At 37.3% G+C, this 21,060-nt stretch overlaps 1 protein-coding gene, 1 long non-coding RNA gene, 1 other non-coding gene and 1 pseudogene across 3 annotated transcripts; 2 read left to right on the forward strand and 2 right to left on the reverse strand.

Moving 5' to 3' along the window:
• On the reverse strand, positions 1,693-2,460 carry LOC109709309 (annotated as a pseudogene).
• Positions 2,990-5,616, forward strand: LOC109709310. The gene is made up of 3 exons (XR_002216055.1): positions 2,990-4,002; positions 4,108-4,381; positions 5,012-5,616. It is a non-coding gene; the product is annotated as an uncharacterized LOC109709310 (long non-coding RNA).
• Positions 8,010-8,081, forward strand: TRNAC-GCA. Its single transcript has one exon. It is a non-coding gene; the product is annotated as a tRNA-Cys (tRNA).
• On the reverse strand, positions 9,800-17,801 carry LOC109708984 (calcium-dependent protein kinase 17-like). Its single transcript, XM_020230994.1, has 9 exons — positions 17,122-17,801; positions 16,229-16,739; positions 14,875-15,018; positions 14,608-14,760; positions 14,149-14,264; positions 13,056-13,223; positions 12,227-12,451; positions 11,464-11,595; positions 9,800-10,420 (listed from the first exon to the last, which is right to left on the reverse strand). Exons 1-8 carry the CDS (start codon positions 17,410-17,412, stop codon positions 11,473-11,475), a joined length of 1,731 nt encoding a protein of 576 aa, XP_020086583.1. The 5' UTR covers positions 17,413-17,801; the 3' UTR covers positions 9,800-10,420; positions 11,464-11,472.

Here is a 21,060-nt window from a genome sequence, read left to right on the forward strand (position 1 = left end):
CCTTCCTTTATGAGAATGATAATGATTTTTCTTATCCCTTATATAAGCTATTTTTCCATTGCTTTATGCTATAAGTCATTTTGAGTGTGTTATTAAATTTTTCAAAATTTTAATTTTATTATTTAGTATTTTAATTTATTTGATTTGAATCAGTCAACGATATTTTAATTTTAAAATTTGAATATACCATTTATTTTTGTAAGTGTAGTTTATAGATTTCACACAGTTGTTGTAGCTATATATTCATTAAATTAAACAATTAGCTTAAATTTCAAAGTCAAAATACCGTTAATTGATTCAAATCAAATAAATTATAAAATTATGATAAATTATCATGCAAAAAAAATTTATTTAGAGGGCAATATTTGGCCCAATATTCAATCATCATGCAAAAAAAAAAAAAAACTGAAATAGAGATTTTATTTGATACTGCACTCAACCATCATCCACAAGAAAGACCTGGCTCTAAAGGCATTGTTTATACCAGGATTTATTTATATAATAATTAAAAATTATAAAAATTTAATTTTTGCTTTCAAAATCTTATTTGAATGTATGAATATTTTATTTAGTATATTTTTTAAAATTATTTAAATATTAGAATAAGCTGAATTTCAGTGATATTATGTTCAAAATAAATTTTTTTTATTATAATTAAAAATTAAAAGTGCAATCAAATGTTTAAAGTAAATAACATATTCAAATTTTTTTTTTGAATGAGATAAATCATCTCAGATACTATCCTAATAAATTATAAATATCAAGATATTTTAAACAGTAAAAAAATCAAACTTCTATATTCTAAATAAACAAGAAAAGTATGGAAAAAAATTTGAGAAACAAATTTTTCATGAAAAATCCCTTACTTAATTTTCCGCCTCTTTGATTCCAAAAAANTTATACAAAGGGAAGGCTCCTAAAGTCCAAACAGAAGCGCAAGTGAGGAGGAGAGAAGCAGCTTTGGCTTTTAAGCGATGGATTGGTTTGACATGAAAGCATATTGACTATCCTTTAAATATTGAAGATTGGGAAAAATACAAACTCGGGTTTTTGATGGTATGAAGAATCAGGGTCTTCCCTGGAACTTGTGGTCTAATGTATGCATCTGGGGGTGAAAGTGGTTCCCTGTATATTCCAGATTTTTGTATCTGAATTTTAAGAAATTCAGGTCTGGGTTTTGTATATTCTGAGACGAAAGATTATGTATCCTTAATTATGAATGTATTATCCAGATATAGTTGCGTTTTGAAATTTGAAGTACTAACTGGGATTTAGATCCTTACATCACGTGTAAACTAGATATCTTGATGAGAATACAATAGCTTAGTAAGAGCTATATTTTTGTTTTTCTTTTTCTCTGTGCACGTTTTATTTATGAATATTATGCTGTATAACCTTTGATATGTAATATCTATAACCCTAATGAAAGTCCGTGTTATTTTGTCCACATGACAGTATTAGCTTAATTAACCTTTGTGGGCCCTATCTGTCATCCTAAGACACTTTACTAATTAATTCATCCCCAAACAAATATCTTTTCCTACTCTGCTTCCCATTTCCATTTAATTTTCCCTTCGCCCTTCGATCCCTCTCCCACTACCCGCCTCTTCGATCCCTTCCCCACTCCCCGCCGCTTCGGTCCCTCCCCTACTCCCGCCGCTTCGATCGCTCCCCGCCTCTCGCCGCTTCGATCTCTACCCCGCCTCCGCTTCGATCCCTCCTCCGTCTTTCTGCTTGGGGTCGAGCCCCCATCGGCGCATGGCCGCGACGAAGTCCTTGGTCTTGGGGCCGCCGGCGAACTGGTCCTCGAAATCCTCCACGACGAGGGCGTCGGCGGCGGCGCTGGCGAGGGCGGTGGAGATTGCGAGGCGCTTCTCCTTACGGTTGATCTTGACGAACCAGTCGTGGGGCTTGGGGCCGAAGACGACGCCACCGCCGGGCCGGAGCGGGGTGCGCTGGGAGCCGAGGCGAGCGCGCCCCGTCTTCTTTTGGGGCTAGGGCTTCCTGCCGCCGCCGCGCACCTCGACGCGGGTCAGGGTAGAGGCAGTGCGGCGCCGCCTGTTCTGGCGGTTGGTGACGAGGGCCCAGTGGACGACAGCGCGGGCGGTGTCGGGAGGCGCCGACCGCAGCTCGAGCGCTGCCTTGCCCACCTTCTCTCCCGAGAAGGAGAGCACCGGGAGGGTCGCGAGCTCCGAGCGGACGACGCGGAGCGCGGCTCCCTTGCAGGGGGTCATAGGGGATTTGCGCTGGGTGCGGAGCGGAGAGGCGAGGAGGAAGAGGGAGGTGGAGGAGCGCCACCGCAACGACGACGACGACGACGACGACAAGGAGAGAGAAGGAGATGCCGCCGAGATCGGCATCGGATAAGCGGATCAGAAGCTCATCAGGACGAGCCCTCGGATCGATTGGTTCGATGTCGAGGCGCTCGAAGTCACGGGAGTGCAGAAGAATGAGGACGAGGTACGAATTGCTCCACGCCGTTAGCTTTGCTGAGATCTACGGGCTCCTAATTCCTCCGATATTTTTGTTTGCGAATTATTTGATGATTTTATCCGAATATGGGATTTGAAAGGTTAAATTTGTGGGCGATTTTGTTAATTTTTACAGTATAAGAGTATATATCATGAGCCCACTATTTTTTTTTTCCAGCGTGGGCGAGCGCAGCGGGCGGGCGGCAGCAGCGGGCACGGGCGCTATCCCTGCCTCCTTTCCCTGTCACCCCGCAGGGCGCGGAGGTCCTGCAGATCCGCGGTGCGGGCGGGCCCGCCCACGCTGCCATGTGCGTGCGACCCGCGCCCGGCGCCCGCTTGCGCCCCTCGCGCGCCGCCCCCTTCTAGATCTGCAGCTCCTGCAGATCTCTCTCTCCCCGATCCCGTCTCTTATGTCTCTCCGACCTCTTCCTGATCTCGCTCGGAGAAGCTCGCAAGCCCCCGCGGCCTAATAAGCGGAGTTCTGCAAATAAGTATTTGTTACTTCAAGTCAGGTATTTAGATCTGTGCTTTTAGAGAAAGAAGCATATATGATGCACATTTTCCACTTATTCTGTGTATGCTGTGATTTAAATGATAACCTCTCCCTAGCGCTCGCGCCCTGTTCGACGAAATGCCAAATGTGTGCTTTTAGAGAAAGAAGCATATATGACGCACATTTTTCATTTATTCTGTGTATGTTGGGACTTAAATGATACCCTCTCCCTAGCGCTCGCACCCTGTTCGACGAAATGCCAAGGTGATAGCAGGACGCTTCATGTGAGCAATGCTATATTTGTAATTTATTTTGGATTGTAGATCTTACTGGTAGTTATGTTAATTTAAATTTTTAAAATCTGTTAGTCAGGGATCACAATTCTTGAATCTTCCTACAACCTAGACAACGGCAGAATCAGGTTATAATAAAATCAAAACAAAGTCATACAAAATTAGAATGCCAAAAATCTACATTAAAGTTTGCCAAGTTGCTTAAGGTAAAGTTTTATCCTGCTCTATTAAAAGAGATGTTGGTGTTTCTTTTTTTTTAATGCTTCAATTCCTCCGTTAGAACCTCTTCTATGATGACTTTTCCTTTAAATATCAAACTTGGATAATTCATAGTGTTATAGTTTCTGTTTTTTTTACTTTTATTTGGGTACTCCGGCTAATGCTTCACCAAAACCGAAACATGGATATGATAATAATTAGTTTGATGAGAGGATACGATAGTATTTAATCTTATATTTTGGTGACCCTATGAGCAGTTCAGTCCCCTCTAAAGTGAAGTGGTTCTTATACCCTACAATTACATCTTTTAAGCTTAATTTGTATTGAGCTATGCTAATATTACAATATAATGCTTTCTAACAGATATGTACTAAACTATGTAGTTTTGTGTAACTAATTAATATCAGTTAGACGATTTTTTGTGCTTCCATAAACAGTTCCTGTTTTAGACAGTGCGACATGGCACCTTCTTGATGAAAACGAACAACTTCTTATCCAGATCACATCAAATCTTGAATTGTTCAAGGTGTGTATTGAGAAAATCACTCTCTACAGTCAAAAAGATAATGAATATCTTTCTCTCAGATCTATTTGTTGCTTTCCATGAAATTTTACACTGCTGTTACTGCAGATACAGGAGAATATGGATCCTTTTCTTCGCACAAGTAACAACATCGCAACAATTTTGAATAGGTATGTGCTACCAGTCATATCTTCCCAATCTGTTAGTTGGCAAAATATTTGTGCCTGGAAATGTGCGCGCAAGGGCGAGTAGTGATTTGATGAATATGGCAACTGTGTAATGCAGAATGAGTCAGACTCCTGGGATTATGTGTTGGATGCCTCCTTTGCCCATTTCACTTAATGAGGAACATCTAAATTCACTTATCCAATTTAGCAGAAGGGTAAGACCTTCCCTCCTGTTTAATTTGTACAAATGAGATATTATCTTATCATTGTCTGGTTTAATCAGATATTTACAGTCGAACTATTTTCTGAGCACGTAATTTTTTAAAAAATTTTATGCTCCTTGGCTACCTGAACGCAATTTCGTTGCTTAAACAATCAATCAAATTACGTTTTGCTTTAGTAGGGATTGTGCTTACTGTCGCTTACCAGTGAATAACGTTCTCCTTCTATGAAAAGGCTATTATTATTATTATTGTTATTGTTATTCTTATATATTTGATACAAGTATTTTTTATAATTTTTGCTTACTAATGTTGTCTGCATCTATCTACTTTCTATTATTTAACATATGTTTCTGTTCATTACCTATCTTTGCTTTCAAAGCTTTTTATCAATAGTATTTTGCAATCTTCTTTTCTTTCCTTTTTTATGAGTTAGAATTTTTTTCTCCGCCACTTGCTCATAGTTTGAATAATAATAGATAGTACAAAGCTTGCTTACTATTTTCTGATGTTTTGATACTTTTTAAGATTTGCCTTTTTCGTATTCTAATTTCTTAAAAATTAGTGCATGTGTGTTACACTTGAGATTTCTTACATGCTCTTCCTGCCACTTCTTGCTCCCAGTTATTTCTATGGACAATTTTGCCACGGCAAGCTCTGCTGCGAAGCTTGGCCTTTTTGCCCCAGCAATGGGCATCCTTCTCCTTCAAATCGCTCAATTCCATCGAATGACTCTCAAATCCCCAATTTTCACTAAAATTAAACCTAATTTGCGTCAATATTTTAGGTTTAATTTTGTTTGATAATTTAGTGCTCAGTTTAGGATGGTGAGGTCTCTTTCGTGTAATTTTGTCTTCCTATTTGACGCAACCCTCGCCACGTATGACAGTCCACTTTATAAAATACATCGTCATTTGCAGCACACCTAGGCCAACTTTGCGGCAACGATCTTTTATTACAAAGTATGAGACATAATGGTTCAAATTACCTAATCTTTGCTTTGGTCAACTGTTAAAGCTTCTACAAATTCAAGTTTTTTGCAGGAATCTCATTGCGCTTGCTATACTCTATTTTTGCAAGCATGGAAGCATTAATTTTTGCTCAGCTTAGTGTCAAAACAGCCTTATTGGCTTTTGCTATGTATCCCATATAGAAAAATATAGCTTCTCATAAAGTTTTTATAGTCCTAATTTATTTTACCATCTAATATAATTTGCTGTTGTCTTCAATTATATGGTTTGTTTCGGATACTACATATCTTAACTTTCGAGACTTTATCTGACTCTCTTTTGTGCAATTATTTTTTTTGTTTTAATATGATTGTCATAAATAACATTTTATATGAATTTGCATTATGAATATTACTAACATTTTTAAAGTAAATGTGTTCTACTTTCTACAAAATAACTTATAGAATAAATTTTAAATGATTATAATATATCTACCCGCCGCATCGCGCGGGTCACTACACTAGTAACAATAATAAAGTGTATAAATACTGAAAAAGACCCCACAGGCCACAGCACACCACCCATATAATAAAGAGCTCATTCTTTGGTCCAACACTTAATCATTAATAAATCCGCATGGAAATAAATCTCAGAGGCTTATCAAGTTTGTGCAAAGAAATCAAACGTTATTAACTTTTTTGTATCCGAAATGTGAACAGAACATGATGACTTTGAATTTTACAAAAATATTACCGAATAAAAAAGTTACACATTAAAAGTCATTTTTAGAGGCGTGTATTTATAACAACTTAAAAGTTCTGAAAAATCACTTCATTCCGCCTTTATTTTCTCTTGAAACATACACAAATTCTTTAATCTTTTTCCGTTCTCGGTTGCATAGTTTTGCAAGGAATAAGACTTTTTTAAGAATGAACCTTGAGATCAATCATAATTTAAGCAACCCACTGTGTCTCTGCATTGAACTGAACTATTCCTCTTCCACTTATTTCCGCTGTACTTTCCTTCATCAGTGAGAAGGATCTTATCCCTTATTGTTATTTTCTTTTTCTTTGTTGTTGTTTTTTTTTTTAATATCTATTCGTCGCCTCACACAGATTATTATACTAGTAATTCATTAAAAAGTAGAGCTTAATTACACGTTTACCATTTCAAGAAAACAAAACCAGAACCAAAAAAAACGAAAAAAATATATCTATAAAAATCGACCCTCTAAGTCCGAACATCAACTTAAAAAACATAAATACCGACCGTCTCTAGAGCAAGTGGCAAAGGGCTTGGTGGTTGGTATCCAAGACCCAAGTTCGAATCCTAGTTGATTCACATTTCCAGCTAAGTTTATTTTTAAATGAAATAAACGAAGCGGATAGCGTGCTATCTATCTCTCAAAAAAAAAAAAACTTAAAAAACATAAATCAAGCTTCTAAACTTGAAGTCTACGTTGAAAATAAAAAACAAATTATGACAAAACAAAAATAAAAAAAAAACAATTATCCAAATCTCGATCTCGAATTGGCTTAAGACCTTGGACAGCAAATATAAAATAAAAATTTATAAAACTTATCTTCAATTTTTTACAATTTATTCAATCCATAAATAGAGAAGTAGGTTTTTTTTTTTTCTTGAAACTTCATAAAATTATTTGCAAGACATGCCACCAAAAAAACTATTTTAGTTAGTAACTTCATTTGAGGTGAATGTCTAATTAAATTATTTGGTAAATATTAAATATAAAAATATTTAAACACCGTTTTTTAACAGCTTAAGCTTTTATAGTATAATGGTTGTTTCACATGGTATCAGAGCAGGAATTCCTAAGTTCGAGTCACGGTAGGCTCTTAGCATATTAATTTCCTCCCATTTAATTCAAGCCCACGTCATGGGCTTAGAGTACAACGATTGTTTCACTGTAAAGTCTAAAAAAAGATTTACTTTGCAAAATTTAAAAGTTTAAGCGGTGTGTTCGTGAATTTATCGCTTTTATAGAATTGTAGGTTAAAAATAGGGTGATTTAGGCAGCAACATTTTAGAAAAAATAAGCATACAAAGAGAAGCAGTTCTGACTTGAATTAAATAGAAAAAAATTATATAAACTCGCAAATTAGGCGACTGAATAAAAAGAATAAAAGGTTGAGAGAGATAATAAACCAATTAATTTTGCTACTATTTAATGCAACTCTATTGTAGCTTGGTTAGATTATGGTTGGAAAAATTGGTTGGACACAACCTAAGCCACCAATTTCACACAAGTTGGTCCGAATCAGGTGCGAGTTCTAGGGGATGATGGTTCACCAATTGCACGTGACTCATCCGAATCGGTTGAATCATTGAGTTAGTTTCAGTATAGTTTCAATCACTGAAGCTGTCGTTATTTAGTTTCAATTTAAAGTGTGTTACATAAACATGATTCTGTGTAAAAATTCGAATATCTATCGATCGAAAAGAGCCAAATAAGGAAAGAGTTTTCAATGTGTTTTAACGTAAATTTGTAAGTTACTCATTAAGAGAAACAACTAATAAGGGATATCCAAATTGATGAACTTTGCCTCAACGGTCAAATTATTTTAAATTCTCCTCATCATGAATGTTGAACTAAAAAGATTATTAAAATATTAAATATATATTTATAAAATACTTAAATATAAACAACAACTGGGTCCATAGCTCAGTGGTAGAGCAATTGACTGCAGATCAATAGGTCACCGGTTCGAACCCGGTTGGGCCCTTAAATTTGAGAATTTTTTTTTAAAAAAAATCTTATTTTAAACTTTTGAAATTTTGGTTGAAGCATTAATTGTTGCATTGTATACATATATATTTTTAAAATTACAATTTGTATATATAATCTGTTGCTCATTTATTTATTAAAACATTAATTGAAAATTAATTATTGTCTTTCCAACAACTGGATTGATTTTAATATTTTTTTAAAGTTGTGTTTTTTTTTAAAAAAAAAAATCTTTATTTTAAACTTTTGAAATTTTGGTTGAAGCATTAATTGGTGCAGTGTATACATATATATTTTAAAATTACAATTTGACAATCTGTTGCTCATTTATTTATTAAAACATTAATTGAAAATTAATTATTGCCTTTCGAACAATTGGATTGATTTTAATATTTTTTTAAAGTTGTGTTTCTTTTATTTTAAACCTTTGAAATTTTGGTTGAAGCATTAATTGTTGCATTGTATACATATATATTTTTAAAATTACAATTTGTACATATAATCTGTTGCTCATTTATTTATTAAAACATTAATTGAAAATTAATTATTGTCTTTCCAACAATTGGGTTGATTTTAATATTTTTTTAACAAAAATGCATGCAGACCCTCTCAATAATGGACCGTTTCATTTCTTAAAGCAAGCATTAATTGTAACTGTAATTATTATTACAGTTCGTATTTAGTGTCCAAAATAACAGTTTAAATATAACTAAAAATAATAGTTAATTAAAAGAATTTAAAGCTGACCTGTTGCATCAAGAAAAATAAATTGAGAGGTTTATTTCAACAATGACCTATATTTGAGGGGATCCCTGTACATTTTTCTATTATTATTATTTTCCATCAATTGGCCACATGAGCCACTGTTTACAGCCAAAAAAATTAAAAAAAAAACATCAATCTATACATACTACAGTGGGTAGTTTTCATTCTATAAAATTTGCCCAAACTACAAAATTATTTTAGTTTTTTTTTTCCAAAGTTTATTCTATTTATAAATCTCTATATAAAGTCATATAAACTAATCTGAACAATGGGCTATTTGGAATCGGCTAATTAACTTTTCAAATTTTTGATTTTACTTTTCAATCTTTTGAATTTGTTTATTTAGTTCAGCGAACCAGCATTATTTTGACTTCAGAATTTAAACTAATTATTTACTAGAATGAATTTAAAGGTAAAGTTGAAGTGTTGTTGACCACCTCTAATCATATAAATGAAAAGATTCAGCAGTAAAATTAAAATTTTATAAAATTGGATAACCAACTCCAAATAGTTCATAACTCATATCTCCATATTTAGCATCCCTCGACCCCATAAAAACAAACCTCCCTATTTTAAGAATCACTAATTTAGCAATATATACTTTCGGAATCTAAACATAGAAGCTCAATTTTGAATAGTACAGATCTATCTATGTTCTACCATAAACAGCAAAATAATAGCTAAATATGCTCTGGCAGTGTTCTCGTCAACCCAGATTATTCTGAAACAAATGAAAAGAATATTAATGCTGGAATATGCAATCCAATGAACAAGCCCAAAACGTGCGAAAAAAGAGAACTTATCAGATGCGAAAGAAGCATCAGACAATATTTTCTTCCCAGAAGATGAGATGTTTGTTGCAGAAGATTGCGAAAAACTAGATCAGAGACCGAATACCCAGAAATGAAACTATTTTATAGTTAAACATAAAAACCATGTAGAATAAGCATGTAAAAAATTATCCCCTCTACACAACATTTAACTTTCTATGATAAACAGAAGCATCTTATGTTTAACAGTTCATAACACAGCTAATATATGTTCCAACAACATCGAATGAAAAGCCGAACAAAAGGTTGGAATAAACAGCAGCTAACATTACACAAACACTAGTTGTACAATTGAAATTGGTCTTCCCATGATTGATTTTGTCCCTGAAAATACAATTCAGGCTATGCAAGAAAACCCCAAGAAGTAAAAAAAACAAAAACTTTTACAACCAAAGCCATATCGGAACAAGAAAAGAGCAAGATAATACACTAATGGTATCTGAGTTTAAATTAGAAGGCTTTTAGGGTCAGTTTGGGAGATGGTGCGGCGGCAGGTACAACATGGTGATGTGTCTTGATAAATGTCGAGTGATTGGAGGGGCTTTTTTAGCTTGTTAACTTCGAAAGCACTTTCGACTCCCTCACTTGTGTTAAAATTAGGCCAGCTACAAGCTCTGGGCCGAGAATACAAAACAATGATAGTATCTTACCACCCAAGCCCGGCTTGAGATATGAATCAATTGAAGTGTTTAAAGGGCCTGATGGTGCGGCAAAACTATCTTTCGATGAAATGTATTTACACCTGGGGGCAAAAAAGATAATACTCCATAAAAATTCACCAATGAAAATGATTGTATATCAAACAATATAACTTAATGAGTATGCTTAATAAAAAGAGGGAACTTGAAATAACTGTGGTTTAGCGTATTTGGGCTTCGCTACCAAATGGACTCATCTGTTCCACTTTACGACCCAGTGGTTACAATTTCGTAAGGCCGTAAAGACCTCATATTAACAGTAGACTACAAATGACACAAGGTATCACAAACCAACACAAAAATACATAAAAACACAAAACAGAGCAATCACTCCCATGTACGATTTCTGACATACCGTTAATGGGAGGAATTATAGCACAATGAAATAGTAATTATTAGAAGGTTAAATGCGACAAATGACTCCCCATGGTATACTTGTGAAGAAACAGATTACTATCAGAGTACGGTAATTTGCATATATTTATCAGATATATTGCGCTATTCCTAGTTGAAAGTCCGGCAAAGATCACCAAATTTTAATTTGTTTAATTCAGGAACACGACTCAATTTCTATTTAATCAAGTTGCTCCATCAGGCTCTGTTTAGTTCTCATAATGGTGGCTAATTTTCGCAGTTGCATCATATCTGAAAGCTAACATGGCAGCTGAATAAGTCGCTATGCCACTGGAATACTTGTATGAATCAACTGCCACATTATAGCAACATCATCTCTGACAGATAACATAGCAAGTGAATCAACTACCACATCACGTTTCTGATAGGAACACTTCACAGCTATTTGGCGTGGGGACCTGGCTAAAAAGTTTAAAGGTCGTTACGTTTGCAATATGTTTGATGATTACTGGTGTAATCATAACTCACCCTTATATTTATTTAGCATTTGACTCTTCAGCCTTTTTCTCAGTAAGTGCTAGTTCACCTTTCCCTCTGAATGTATAGGGCATACACAGAAAGTATCTAGTGTGATTGTTGCATGTGTCTTTCAAAGCTGGTTATGTAATAGCAATGCAATAACGATCAACAAGTGACAAAAGGTATAAATTAGAAAAGGCAGTAGAAGTTGCACCTAATTAATTTAGCCAAGCTTCAGTGCCTCCCTAAGGCCAAAGCTGTAGTTACTTTGCAGACCTTTCTTGCCTAAAACTGCATTTCCTTTCTGCATCATTGCCGCAAACTCATTGTAGTCTATTCTCCCATCCTGAAAAATGTAGGAATATAAAAAGATGTTAATTATACCGATATCGTAAACTATAATGACCTGTTTAGATATCAGATAAAGTTACACAGTGAAAACTTTAGTCCATTGCAAGGTCCTAAATATCATAATTTTCATGTTTTTCTCTTTTTTCACAACAGTATATACTACATGCAAGTTGAATTAAAATAGCCTTCGAAACTGGGTAACATGTTCCTTCTTACACACTTTTAGACATTTTTTTTCATGCTTCTAAACAACCAACTAACTATATAGTAGTGAATAAAAAGGAGAGGATATACTGGATAAGTCATTCTGGCACCCAAAGAGACCCTTGAGGCCTGTTTGGATGGCGGCACCAATCATTGGGTGAAAGTTGTGCTGTGGCAAGATTTCTGTGATTGCAGTCTAGAAGTTCGATTTGATAGTGAATTTTCGGGATAACCTATCTGACCTACAAGGTTATGAGAAAAATAATCTAAAGACCGGATATTATGCGGGTTTAGACATCTTTCATACTCCCCATCAACCAGTTACCACAGATCCTGCGAGTTTACAAGAGAGATATGCTTTACACGAGGTTCAAGTATCTGAACAGAGCCTTAAAACTTGTTGCAAGGTAAAAAGGACTTGCATTATCTTGATCTATTTCTCGGATTATCTCTTCAAGCCGAACATCCTCTATACCGAACTCCTCACAGGCTTTCTGAAGTTCGTCTTGAGTGATATACCCACTACCGTCTTTATCAAAATATGAGAAAGCTGCAAAGAGATTATCCTCCCTTTCAACTTTGTTTAGGTGGAGAGTTGCAGCAATGAACTCTCCATAGTCAATGGTCCCACTATTGTCGATATCTGCCTGAAATATTAAAAAAAAAAAAACCAAGAGGGTCAACATGGATTAACAAAAAAGAAAAAAATTCAAGGTGAAGTTTGACCCAGATTCGTAATTCCAGCCCTACAGTTTCAACTATAAAATTTAGTCCTAAAGTTTTGATTTCACTTCAGTTTAGTCCTCCAACTTTCCTGGTCAATTTAGTACCAAAAGATTTACCCCAATTTCAATTTCGTCCATAGAATTTCAACTTTCAATTTTGACGAAGCACAGTCTACATAGTGCGCAGATGTGGACCCCTTCTACCAGCCGTAAATTAAAGACATTTATGCTGAACAACCTTCAACGACTAAATTGTTACAATTGAAATTATGAGGGCAAAGTTGAAATGAAAGCCAAACTTCATGGACTAAATTTGTAACTAGCCATAAATTCAATTATATTTAATTAATTATCTAATATTATAATATATTTAATATTATAATATTTGTATTACCATATTTTTGTGTATAACCTTAATTATTCACGATATAATTAATTTTATATAAACTAAATGAATCCCTCAAAGATAGTAGGAAAAGCTACTCCAGAAACAAACAACGACACAAATAATCCCACAAGTACTTACCGCTTCCATAAGAGCTGCAATTTCAGATTCCTTGAGATTTGCGCCAACTTTCTCCAACCCAACCTTGAGTTCCTCGAATGTGATCTGACCACTATTATCTGCGTCGATCATCTTGAACATCTCTTTCAAGCCTGCGATTTCCTCTTCTGACATGCTCTCAGCAATGACCTGCGAATATGACACATTTTCATTATAAAGTCAAGTTTGTCAAAGATAATAAAGGACTTAATTAGAGTACGGAAGAAAAAATAATACAACAAATATTATTCTTTGTGAGAAGAAACAATCAAATATGCAAACTTAGATTCTTTATGATTCTAACTATCAGAAAAGGCAGTAAATCTTTTTCTTTTTCTTTCTTCTAAAGCACCAAAAATTGTAAAACCAGGAAGTATCCATAAACAGAGCCAAAGGATACTAAAAGAGTACATTCTAATTATTTAGCTTCATCAGGGCCTCCTGTGGTATAAGGCTCTAACCAATTGTAGGAGAACTCAAGAAAACTACGAAAGGAAAACAAAATCTCCTCATATTTCAAGTTGATTAACAGTCCCATCAAGATCGAACAGACAAGTGGTCAAAGCAGAACCAGTTTAATACGTAAAAAAGGTCTTAAATCATCAGTTCTACGAGGTATTCACTTCAGCACAATGATTTTAGGTCGACTCGATTCATCTTTGACACCAATAAAATGGTTTATACTAGGGCAAATCCTACAGAGAAAACACAATTTGCTATGCATACTCTCCAATATTACTACAATCCTGCACAGGTTACCATTCTAGACCTAGATCTATTCATCCTCCGACTAAAACCTTAGGAAACCATCAAACAGATTAAAAATATCTATACTGCTCAAAACAAAACCGCCTAATAACTGTAATTTCTGCAAATTTTATGACGAGGATGCCTTCCAAGGAAATTCTCTACGAGGGATAATGGTAGCAATCAGAGAAATGTATAACGTGGCCAAAGTGCAACTGAGAAATTTGCCCAACAGGAAATCATCTGGGTAAAACTACTAGATCAAATAATAGCAGCAGAAAAAGAGACAAGATTTTTTCTTTTTTAATTAATGAGAACAGATACTCACCCTAAGGGCCATTTTCTTGAGCTTGTTCATTGCAGAGAATTGCTTTAATCGGGTTAGGACAGCAGAATCAAGAGGCTTGTCAGGAGCAACACCATCCACCCGCACCCAAGGGTGACCTAGAAGAATTCAAACGGAAAAATTATTAGAAGAAACTGTGACAAAAATAAAATTTCCAGCAGATGATCAGTATGTGCTGGGCTATGAGTTTGCGCATATTAGTACAGCCACATAAACCGTTGAATATTATTATATTAAGAAGTTAAGAAATGAGTATAAATCTTTTTGACAAGTATATAATAATGCTTATTTTAAAACAACAATCTATTGGCAGACCCTTTTTTTTTCACTGCTGTCTACCTATTTTGCAAGCACTACTTATCCAGGGCAATTTTCTATGAGAAGGTAACCGATTATTTAAAATTAAATGACCAGTAAATTTCAGACAAAAGTGCAACTCACATAGAGCTTCATGAGCTGTTAACCGCTTTCTGGGATCTCTCACTAACATCTTCCTAACCAAATCTTTTGCACTCTCTGAGATGCTGGGCCATGGCTCCGAAGAAAAGTCAAGTTCACCTTTTAAGACTTGCTCAAATATTCCCTGCTCTGTTTCTGAATGATAAAAACAACAACAAAAAAAAAAGAGTAAACATCTGGATTATGCAGTAATTTCTTTCAAAAAACAATGGATGATTTATGAGAAGCAACAAGAATTAATGTACTGACCATCCCAAAATGGAGGGACCCCACTTAATAAGATATAAATGATCACACCGGCACTCCAAACATCTGCCTCAGGACCATAATGTTTTAGAAGAACTTCGGGTGCAACATAGTATGGGCTTCCCACAACATCCGTAAATATATCACCTGAAAAATGGATGATGATCCATCACAATTGGATATGGCATACCATTTTAGACAACTATATCGTCTGAATTATCTGCACGCAACAAGTACAGGGAAGTAGCTCCTCTGCCATACATTGGTGTAAAAGGATCCACAATAATATTGTATAGTTGGAAATTTTGTCACTTCTTGTTATTTTCCGTATCAGAATATAAGTTCGTCGGGCACAACAACTTCAGCATCACCACCCGCTCAGTAGTCATTGCAATCTCATTAATGACAGTCGCTACAACACAAGAATTCGAGTCCTGCCCTATCTATAGATTACAAGAATTCCTTAATATTGCAGACAAATTAATGTAAACTCTAGGTGTCAAGGCAACTTTGAACGAGATGGAGCTTGCAATGTAACCCAAATAGCTAGTTGGCAGGTTGAGACTTGTGGGCAAAACTAATCTATAAATGACACATTTTTTTAATTCATCTATAAGGAAATAGCCATATGAAAGTTTGCTTAACTTGAGAATAACAAAATGGCAGGAGACTGCGAAGGTTTAGTTGTGGCCTCATCCACAGGGAGCAAACTAAAATGCAAGAGTTCTATGAAACTGATCCACCAACGGCAACCAAGGCTATCTTATATTCAGTACGCTGCTAATATAAAAAGTGAAAAGGAGAAACAAATGTAGCAGCCTGTGCTCCAGGGTATTCAGTGTCGAAGTTTTAGCTTCAGGACCAGTGCCATTTATATAATTAACAAAAGTTAATCCTTCTATTATGACAAATTCAAGGCACTTGTTTGCTTCCTATGTACCAATACCTCATATTCTCAGGCAAAGCAAGAGTGTTCACGCTCTTACCGACATCTTCACATTTAAGATATGGGAACATCATAGTTCTTTTCTGATAATTGTCAGTAAAATCACCTGAATCTTTCTTTCTCCCTAGCAGTATTAGTAAATCAGTCTTACTTGAATTTCATCTACTTAACCATGTCTGATGCAAATATATACACAATTCTCCAACTACTTATGTCTCCCGTCCAATTATAGTGGAAATTTTGCAACATCTCCATATTACTTAAGTATATTTTTAGTGCTCAAAACATCTTTCTTGAGAAGAATGATGTCCATGTAACCAAAAACCATACCCAATAGCGTGGAAAATATGGAAAAAAATTTCAATAGAATGCCATAACTAATCAAACTTCATAAATAATGAAAAGATCTACCTGGCTTGAAGAATATAGAGAGCCCAAAATCAATCGTCTTTAGAGACGAATCCTCCTTCTGATTAACAAAGAGAAAGTTTTCGGGTTTTAGATCGCGATGCATGACCCCCAACGAGTGGCACGCCTCCACGACACCCACTATCACCCTCGCGAGTTCCGCTGCAGCCTTCTCCGAGTAGTGCCCTCTCTGTATGATTCTGTCGAAGAGCTCCCCACCGGCGCAGAGCTCCATGACGAGGTGCACCGCGACGGCATCCTCGTAGGCACCGACAATGGAGATGACATTGGGGTGCCCTGCAAGGTGGTGCATAATCTGGATCTCGCGCCGGACATCCTCGACATCCTCCTCGGTGATGAGCTTCCGCTTAGCAATTGACTTGCAGGCAAACTCTTTACCTGTGGCCTTCTCAACACAGAGGTAGGTCGTGCCGAACTGGCCCTGGCCGAGCTTGCGGCCGAGGCTGTAGAGATCCTTCAACTTCTCCGTCTTCCGCTGCAGCACAGAGCCCACCTGTGTTCGAACATAAAAATATCCAAACATCATTTTTTACCAACTAAAGCATTTTCCTAGCATGCTAAACTTGTTTTACATGGCATGACAGCAGGAGCTCCGAAGTTTAAATCCCAAAAAACTCCCGGTATCATTCGATTTCCTCCCATTTCAATTCAAAGTCTACATCTTGGACCTATCAAAAGCTACAAGCCCAAACATTGCTCTCTAAGCAGCTATTAAAGCAATCAGTTGCCCCGTATTCGACTCCTCCCATCAAACTCTCCAAGTCTCATTTGATTTCTCCTCTCATTTTAATTCAAGTCCGCATCTTGACCAATCAGACCATTAAAAAAAAAAAAAGAATCGAAAAACATCGTTATGTAGCAGCTTAAAAGCCAACCTGGAGCCCGGCGCTCGACACGCGCCTGAAGTGCGCGGTCGCGGGCTTCTTCGGAGGGGGAGCCTCTTCCGCCGGCGGCGCCGCCGCGGCGGAAACGGGAAGGTTGGGGGTCGGAGCAGGGGCGGTTTGGTTGTGGCGGGCGTGGTGGTTGGAGTCGGGGATGGTGACGGGCTCGGGGGGCTTATCGGGGGCGGGATCGGGGGGGCGGGAGGAGCGCCAGAGGACGGCGAGGGAGACGGATTGGAAGAATCCGTGGCGCCCTACGCTCGGGCCGACGCAGCTGTTCCCCATCGTCGTCGAAGGAGGCCGCGATCGATCGGCGCTACAACTGCGCAACGTCGCTAGGAAGGGCCGCCCATTTCGAGATGAGAAGAGACACGAGTAGAGGTAGGGGAGAGGAAGAGGGTGATCGCCGGAACCCTAGTATCGTTTCCGGGGTCGCCGGAACCCTAGGATCGTTTCCGGGGTCGCCGGAACCCTAGGATCGTCGGCCGATCCGGCGCAAGGTGCCCTTCTTAGGATCACGGTGATCCAGCGATGGATGAGAACGAGGAGGAGGAGAGTGGCGGAGGCGAAGCTCTGATGAGATACGAACCGTACAAATGGAGAGAGAGAGAGAGAGAGAGAGAGAGAGAGAGAGAGAGAGATGGAGGAGGAAACGAGAGGGGAAGGAGACAAGGATCCGGGTGGGGCGGAAGAGCCGCGTCCAGTTTAATTTACTGGCGCTTACAATTTCTTTTTCTTTTCCTTTTAAATCTAATATAAAACCAATATATTATTATATTGTATTACTTTTTGAATTTTTTTTAAAATTTTTTAAAACTCTGCCAGCAACTATCTAATTTTTTAATTTATTTGATTTGATTCGGCCGACGATATTTTTAAATTTTATATTTAGGTAAATTATTTATTTCAAAACATTTATAGTCACGATAATTACACTAAGAATTAAGAATACTAACTAAACCTATAAAAATAATTAATACATTCGAAACTTACTCACATCAAATGAATTAAAAAATTAAATAATAAAATTAAAATTAAAATGGTTGGGAGACTAACTCGAAAATGTATGCAATTCTAACATATTTTGCATGTTATTACTTTAAAATATATGTATAGTTAGTCTATTTTCGAAAATATAGAAATAATAGTAGCCCCTCGTATTTAGTGGTTCTCTAGAAAAATAATATTAATCCGAACTAGAAATAATCAAAAGGTTGATTTTAAGGAAAAATTCTAGAATGCAACGGGTATATTAGTGACGTGGCGTAACAAACCAATCAAATTAATGCTTTTAAGAATATATGTCCCATCATGATTGTAAAAAAGTATTTTTATTGTACTTTTTTTTGACAAGAATGAATGTGATTGGCTTGTTATTGATGACGTGGTGCAAGTGTGACAGTGTAGAATTCCTCGATTTTAAGAGTTGGCCTTTTTGCATAAAAAATCCACTTATTTTGGGCTTTTGCAAAACCGGGTCACCTTTTTCGTTTTTGCAGATTCGGTCCGCTTTTTCAGCAAACTGACCAAAATACCCTTATTACTTTTTCTCTTTCCTCTTTCTCTCTCCTCTTCGTTTCTATCGTTTTTTTTTTTTCGCCGAAAAAAAAAGAGGCGGACCGTCGCCTTCTTCTTCACCGTCGCCTCCCTTCTCACCCTCCTCTCTCACCGGCCCGGCGACCCCCTCCTCCTCTCCTCCGCCTGCGGACCCCCAGCCCGATTCCGTCGCCGCGGGCCGGGCAGCGGCCACGGCGAACGGTCGGGCTGGGATGCGGGGAGAAGAAGACCACGGCGAAGGAAGAAGGAAGGGGTGACAAGCGCAGGGCGCAGGAGGGGGAGGCCGGAAGCGCAACCGGCGCCGGCACCAGCGCCGCGCGTGTTCTTCTCCGTCGCGCTGCCCCTCCTCCCGTCCGCTCCGCGCAGAAGCCCGCCGACCAGGCGCCTGCTGCTTTCTCCCACGACGACGCGAGCGCCGCGGTCCGGCCCCGGACCCGACCCGATCCCGTCGGCCGCAGCGGCAGGCCGCCCGGAACGGGGTCGGACTGTTTTATTTAAACTGCCACATCTTTAACAGAGCTAATGTATTACTGGCTTCCTCCTCGTTGTTGGCCACTGTTTTCTCCTCTTTGTTGCACTGTTTTCCCTCAGTGCAACAAGGAGGGAGAACAGTGCAACCAAAGGAGGGAGGAAGCAGTATAAATATCTCTTAAAGGTTGCAGTTTAAGATAAATGTGCCAGTTTTTTTTTTGTTGCCCCACCATTTTTTCTTCTTTTACACTGTTTTTATTTTAAATGCCACTGCATTTAAGAGATATTTATAGCTGCTTCTTCCTCTTGCTTGCACGGTTGCTCCTCCTTTGTTGCAACTGTTTCTCCCTTTAAGAGGAAGAAAACAGTTTGCAACAAAGGAGGAGAAACAGTGCAACTTTCATTTAAAGAGTGTATATTTTTTATTCTTAGTGGGGTGCAGTGTTATATTCTGAAAGAATGCGTAAGGAAAGAGAAATACAGTGTAAAATATCTTTCAAAGAGTTGTTAAGTTTTCATTTTAAAAGTGTAATTTTTATTTTAAAAGCGTGCCCAGTTACATTCTTAGAGGTAGTGCAACTTGTAATTCTTTTTGCTAGTTACGATACAATTTTATTCTTCATCGCTTTTTTTTGTCTATATTAATTTTTTATCTTTATTTTTTTCTGTTTTTTTTTTGCACCCTCTCTGCGTCAATAGGCCACGGTGTCGGTGACGCCGCCGCTAAAGACCTCGAGGCTGCCAGGGCCGCCAGTGATTCTCCACCGGGTGTCGGCGTCGGGTCGGGCGAAGCACTGCATCGGTCGGTCGGGAGGCAGCAGAAAAGGAGGGAGAAGAGAGAGGAGAAGGCAGAAAAGAGCGGAGAGAAGGGGTCGTCGGTCGAAACCTGGGGTTTGGAGGAGGAGTCAGAGAAGAAAAGAAAGAAAAATCGCAAAAAAAAAAAAAAAGTCACAGCCCGGCCTTAGGGGGATCGGAGGCGAGGAAGGTGGGGGCGCCGGCGGCGACGCCGCTCTGTCTTCGCCGCTCTCTGGGAAGAGAGAAAAAAAGAAGGAGAGAAAAAAGAGAAAAGAAAAAGGTATAAGGGCACCTCCGCTCCGTCTTCGCCGCTCTCTGGGAAGAAAAAGAAAAAAGAACGAGAGAAAAAAAGAGAAGAGAGAAAGAGGAAAGAGAAAAAGGTATAAGGGTATTTTGGTCAGTTTGCTGAAAAAGCGGACCGAATCTGCAAAAGCCAAAAAGATGGCCCGATTTTGCAAAAGTCCAAAATAAGTGGATTTTTTATGCAAATTGGCCTTAAGAGTTTACTGGATTGTCATAATTAATAAAGTTTGAGTCAAAATAGTATGAAAATTTAAAATTTACAAATCAAAATATCATGCAACTTAGCAGTTTGAGAATAAAAAATATAATAATTTATACTAATCCGAGCACAATCTGAACGAATCCAAAGTGTATGTTTGGATTGGATACAAGAGGGAAGTAAGGGGGTTATCCCTCTCTTGTACCCAAACACTACTTGGGTGGGTGGGAACAAATTGTTCCCGTAATCCCTTGGTGGGAACTTGTCCCCACCCCACTGGGTAGAGAGAGAGAGAGAGTTATTTAAAAAAATTACAATTTAAATTTTTAGAATTTAAAATTTATAATCTCAAAATTATAAAATTTTAAATAAAAGTTTAAATTTAAATTTTGATTTTTTTAATTTTTAATTTTTAAATTTGATATTTTATATTTTTTAAATTTAAATTTGATCTTAAATTTAAAATTTGATATTTAAAATTAAAATTTTTAAAATTAAATTTTAATTTCAAATTTTAAATTTAAAATTCAAATATAATGAGAAGGTAATATCATTATTTTTTATTTATAACCATCAACTATTTCTCTTATTCCCAATAACCATTCAAA

The sequence above is a fragment of the Ananas comosus genome, linkage group 4 (assembly GCF_001540865.1).
Source record: "Ananas comosus cultivar F153 linkage group 4, ASM154086v1, whole genome shotgun sequence".
In the NCBI taxonomy this organism is placed as follows: domain Eukaryota; kingdom Viridiplantae; phylum Streptophyta; class Magnoliopsida; order Poales; family Bromeliaceae; genus Ananas; species Ananas comosus.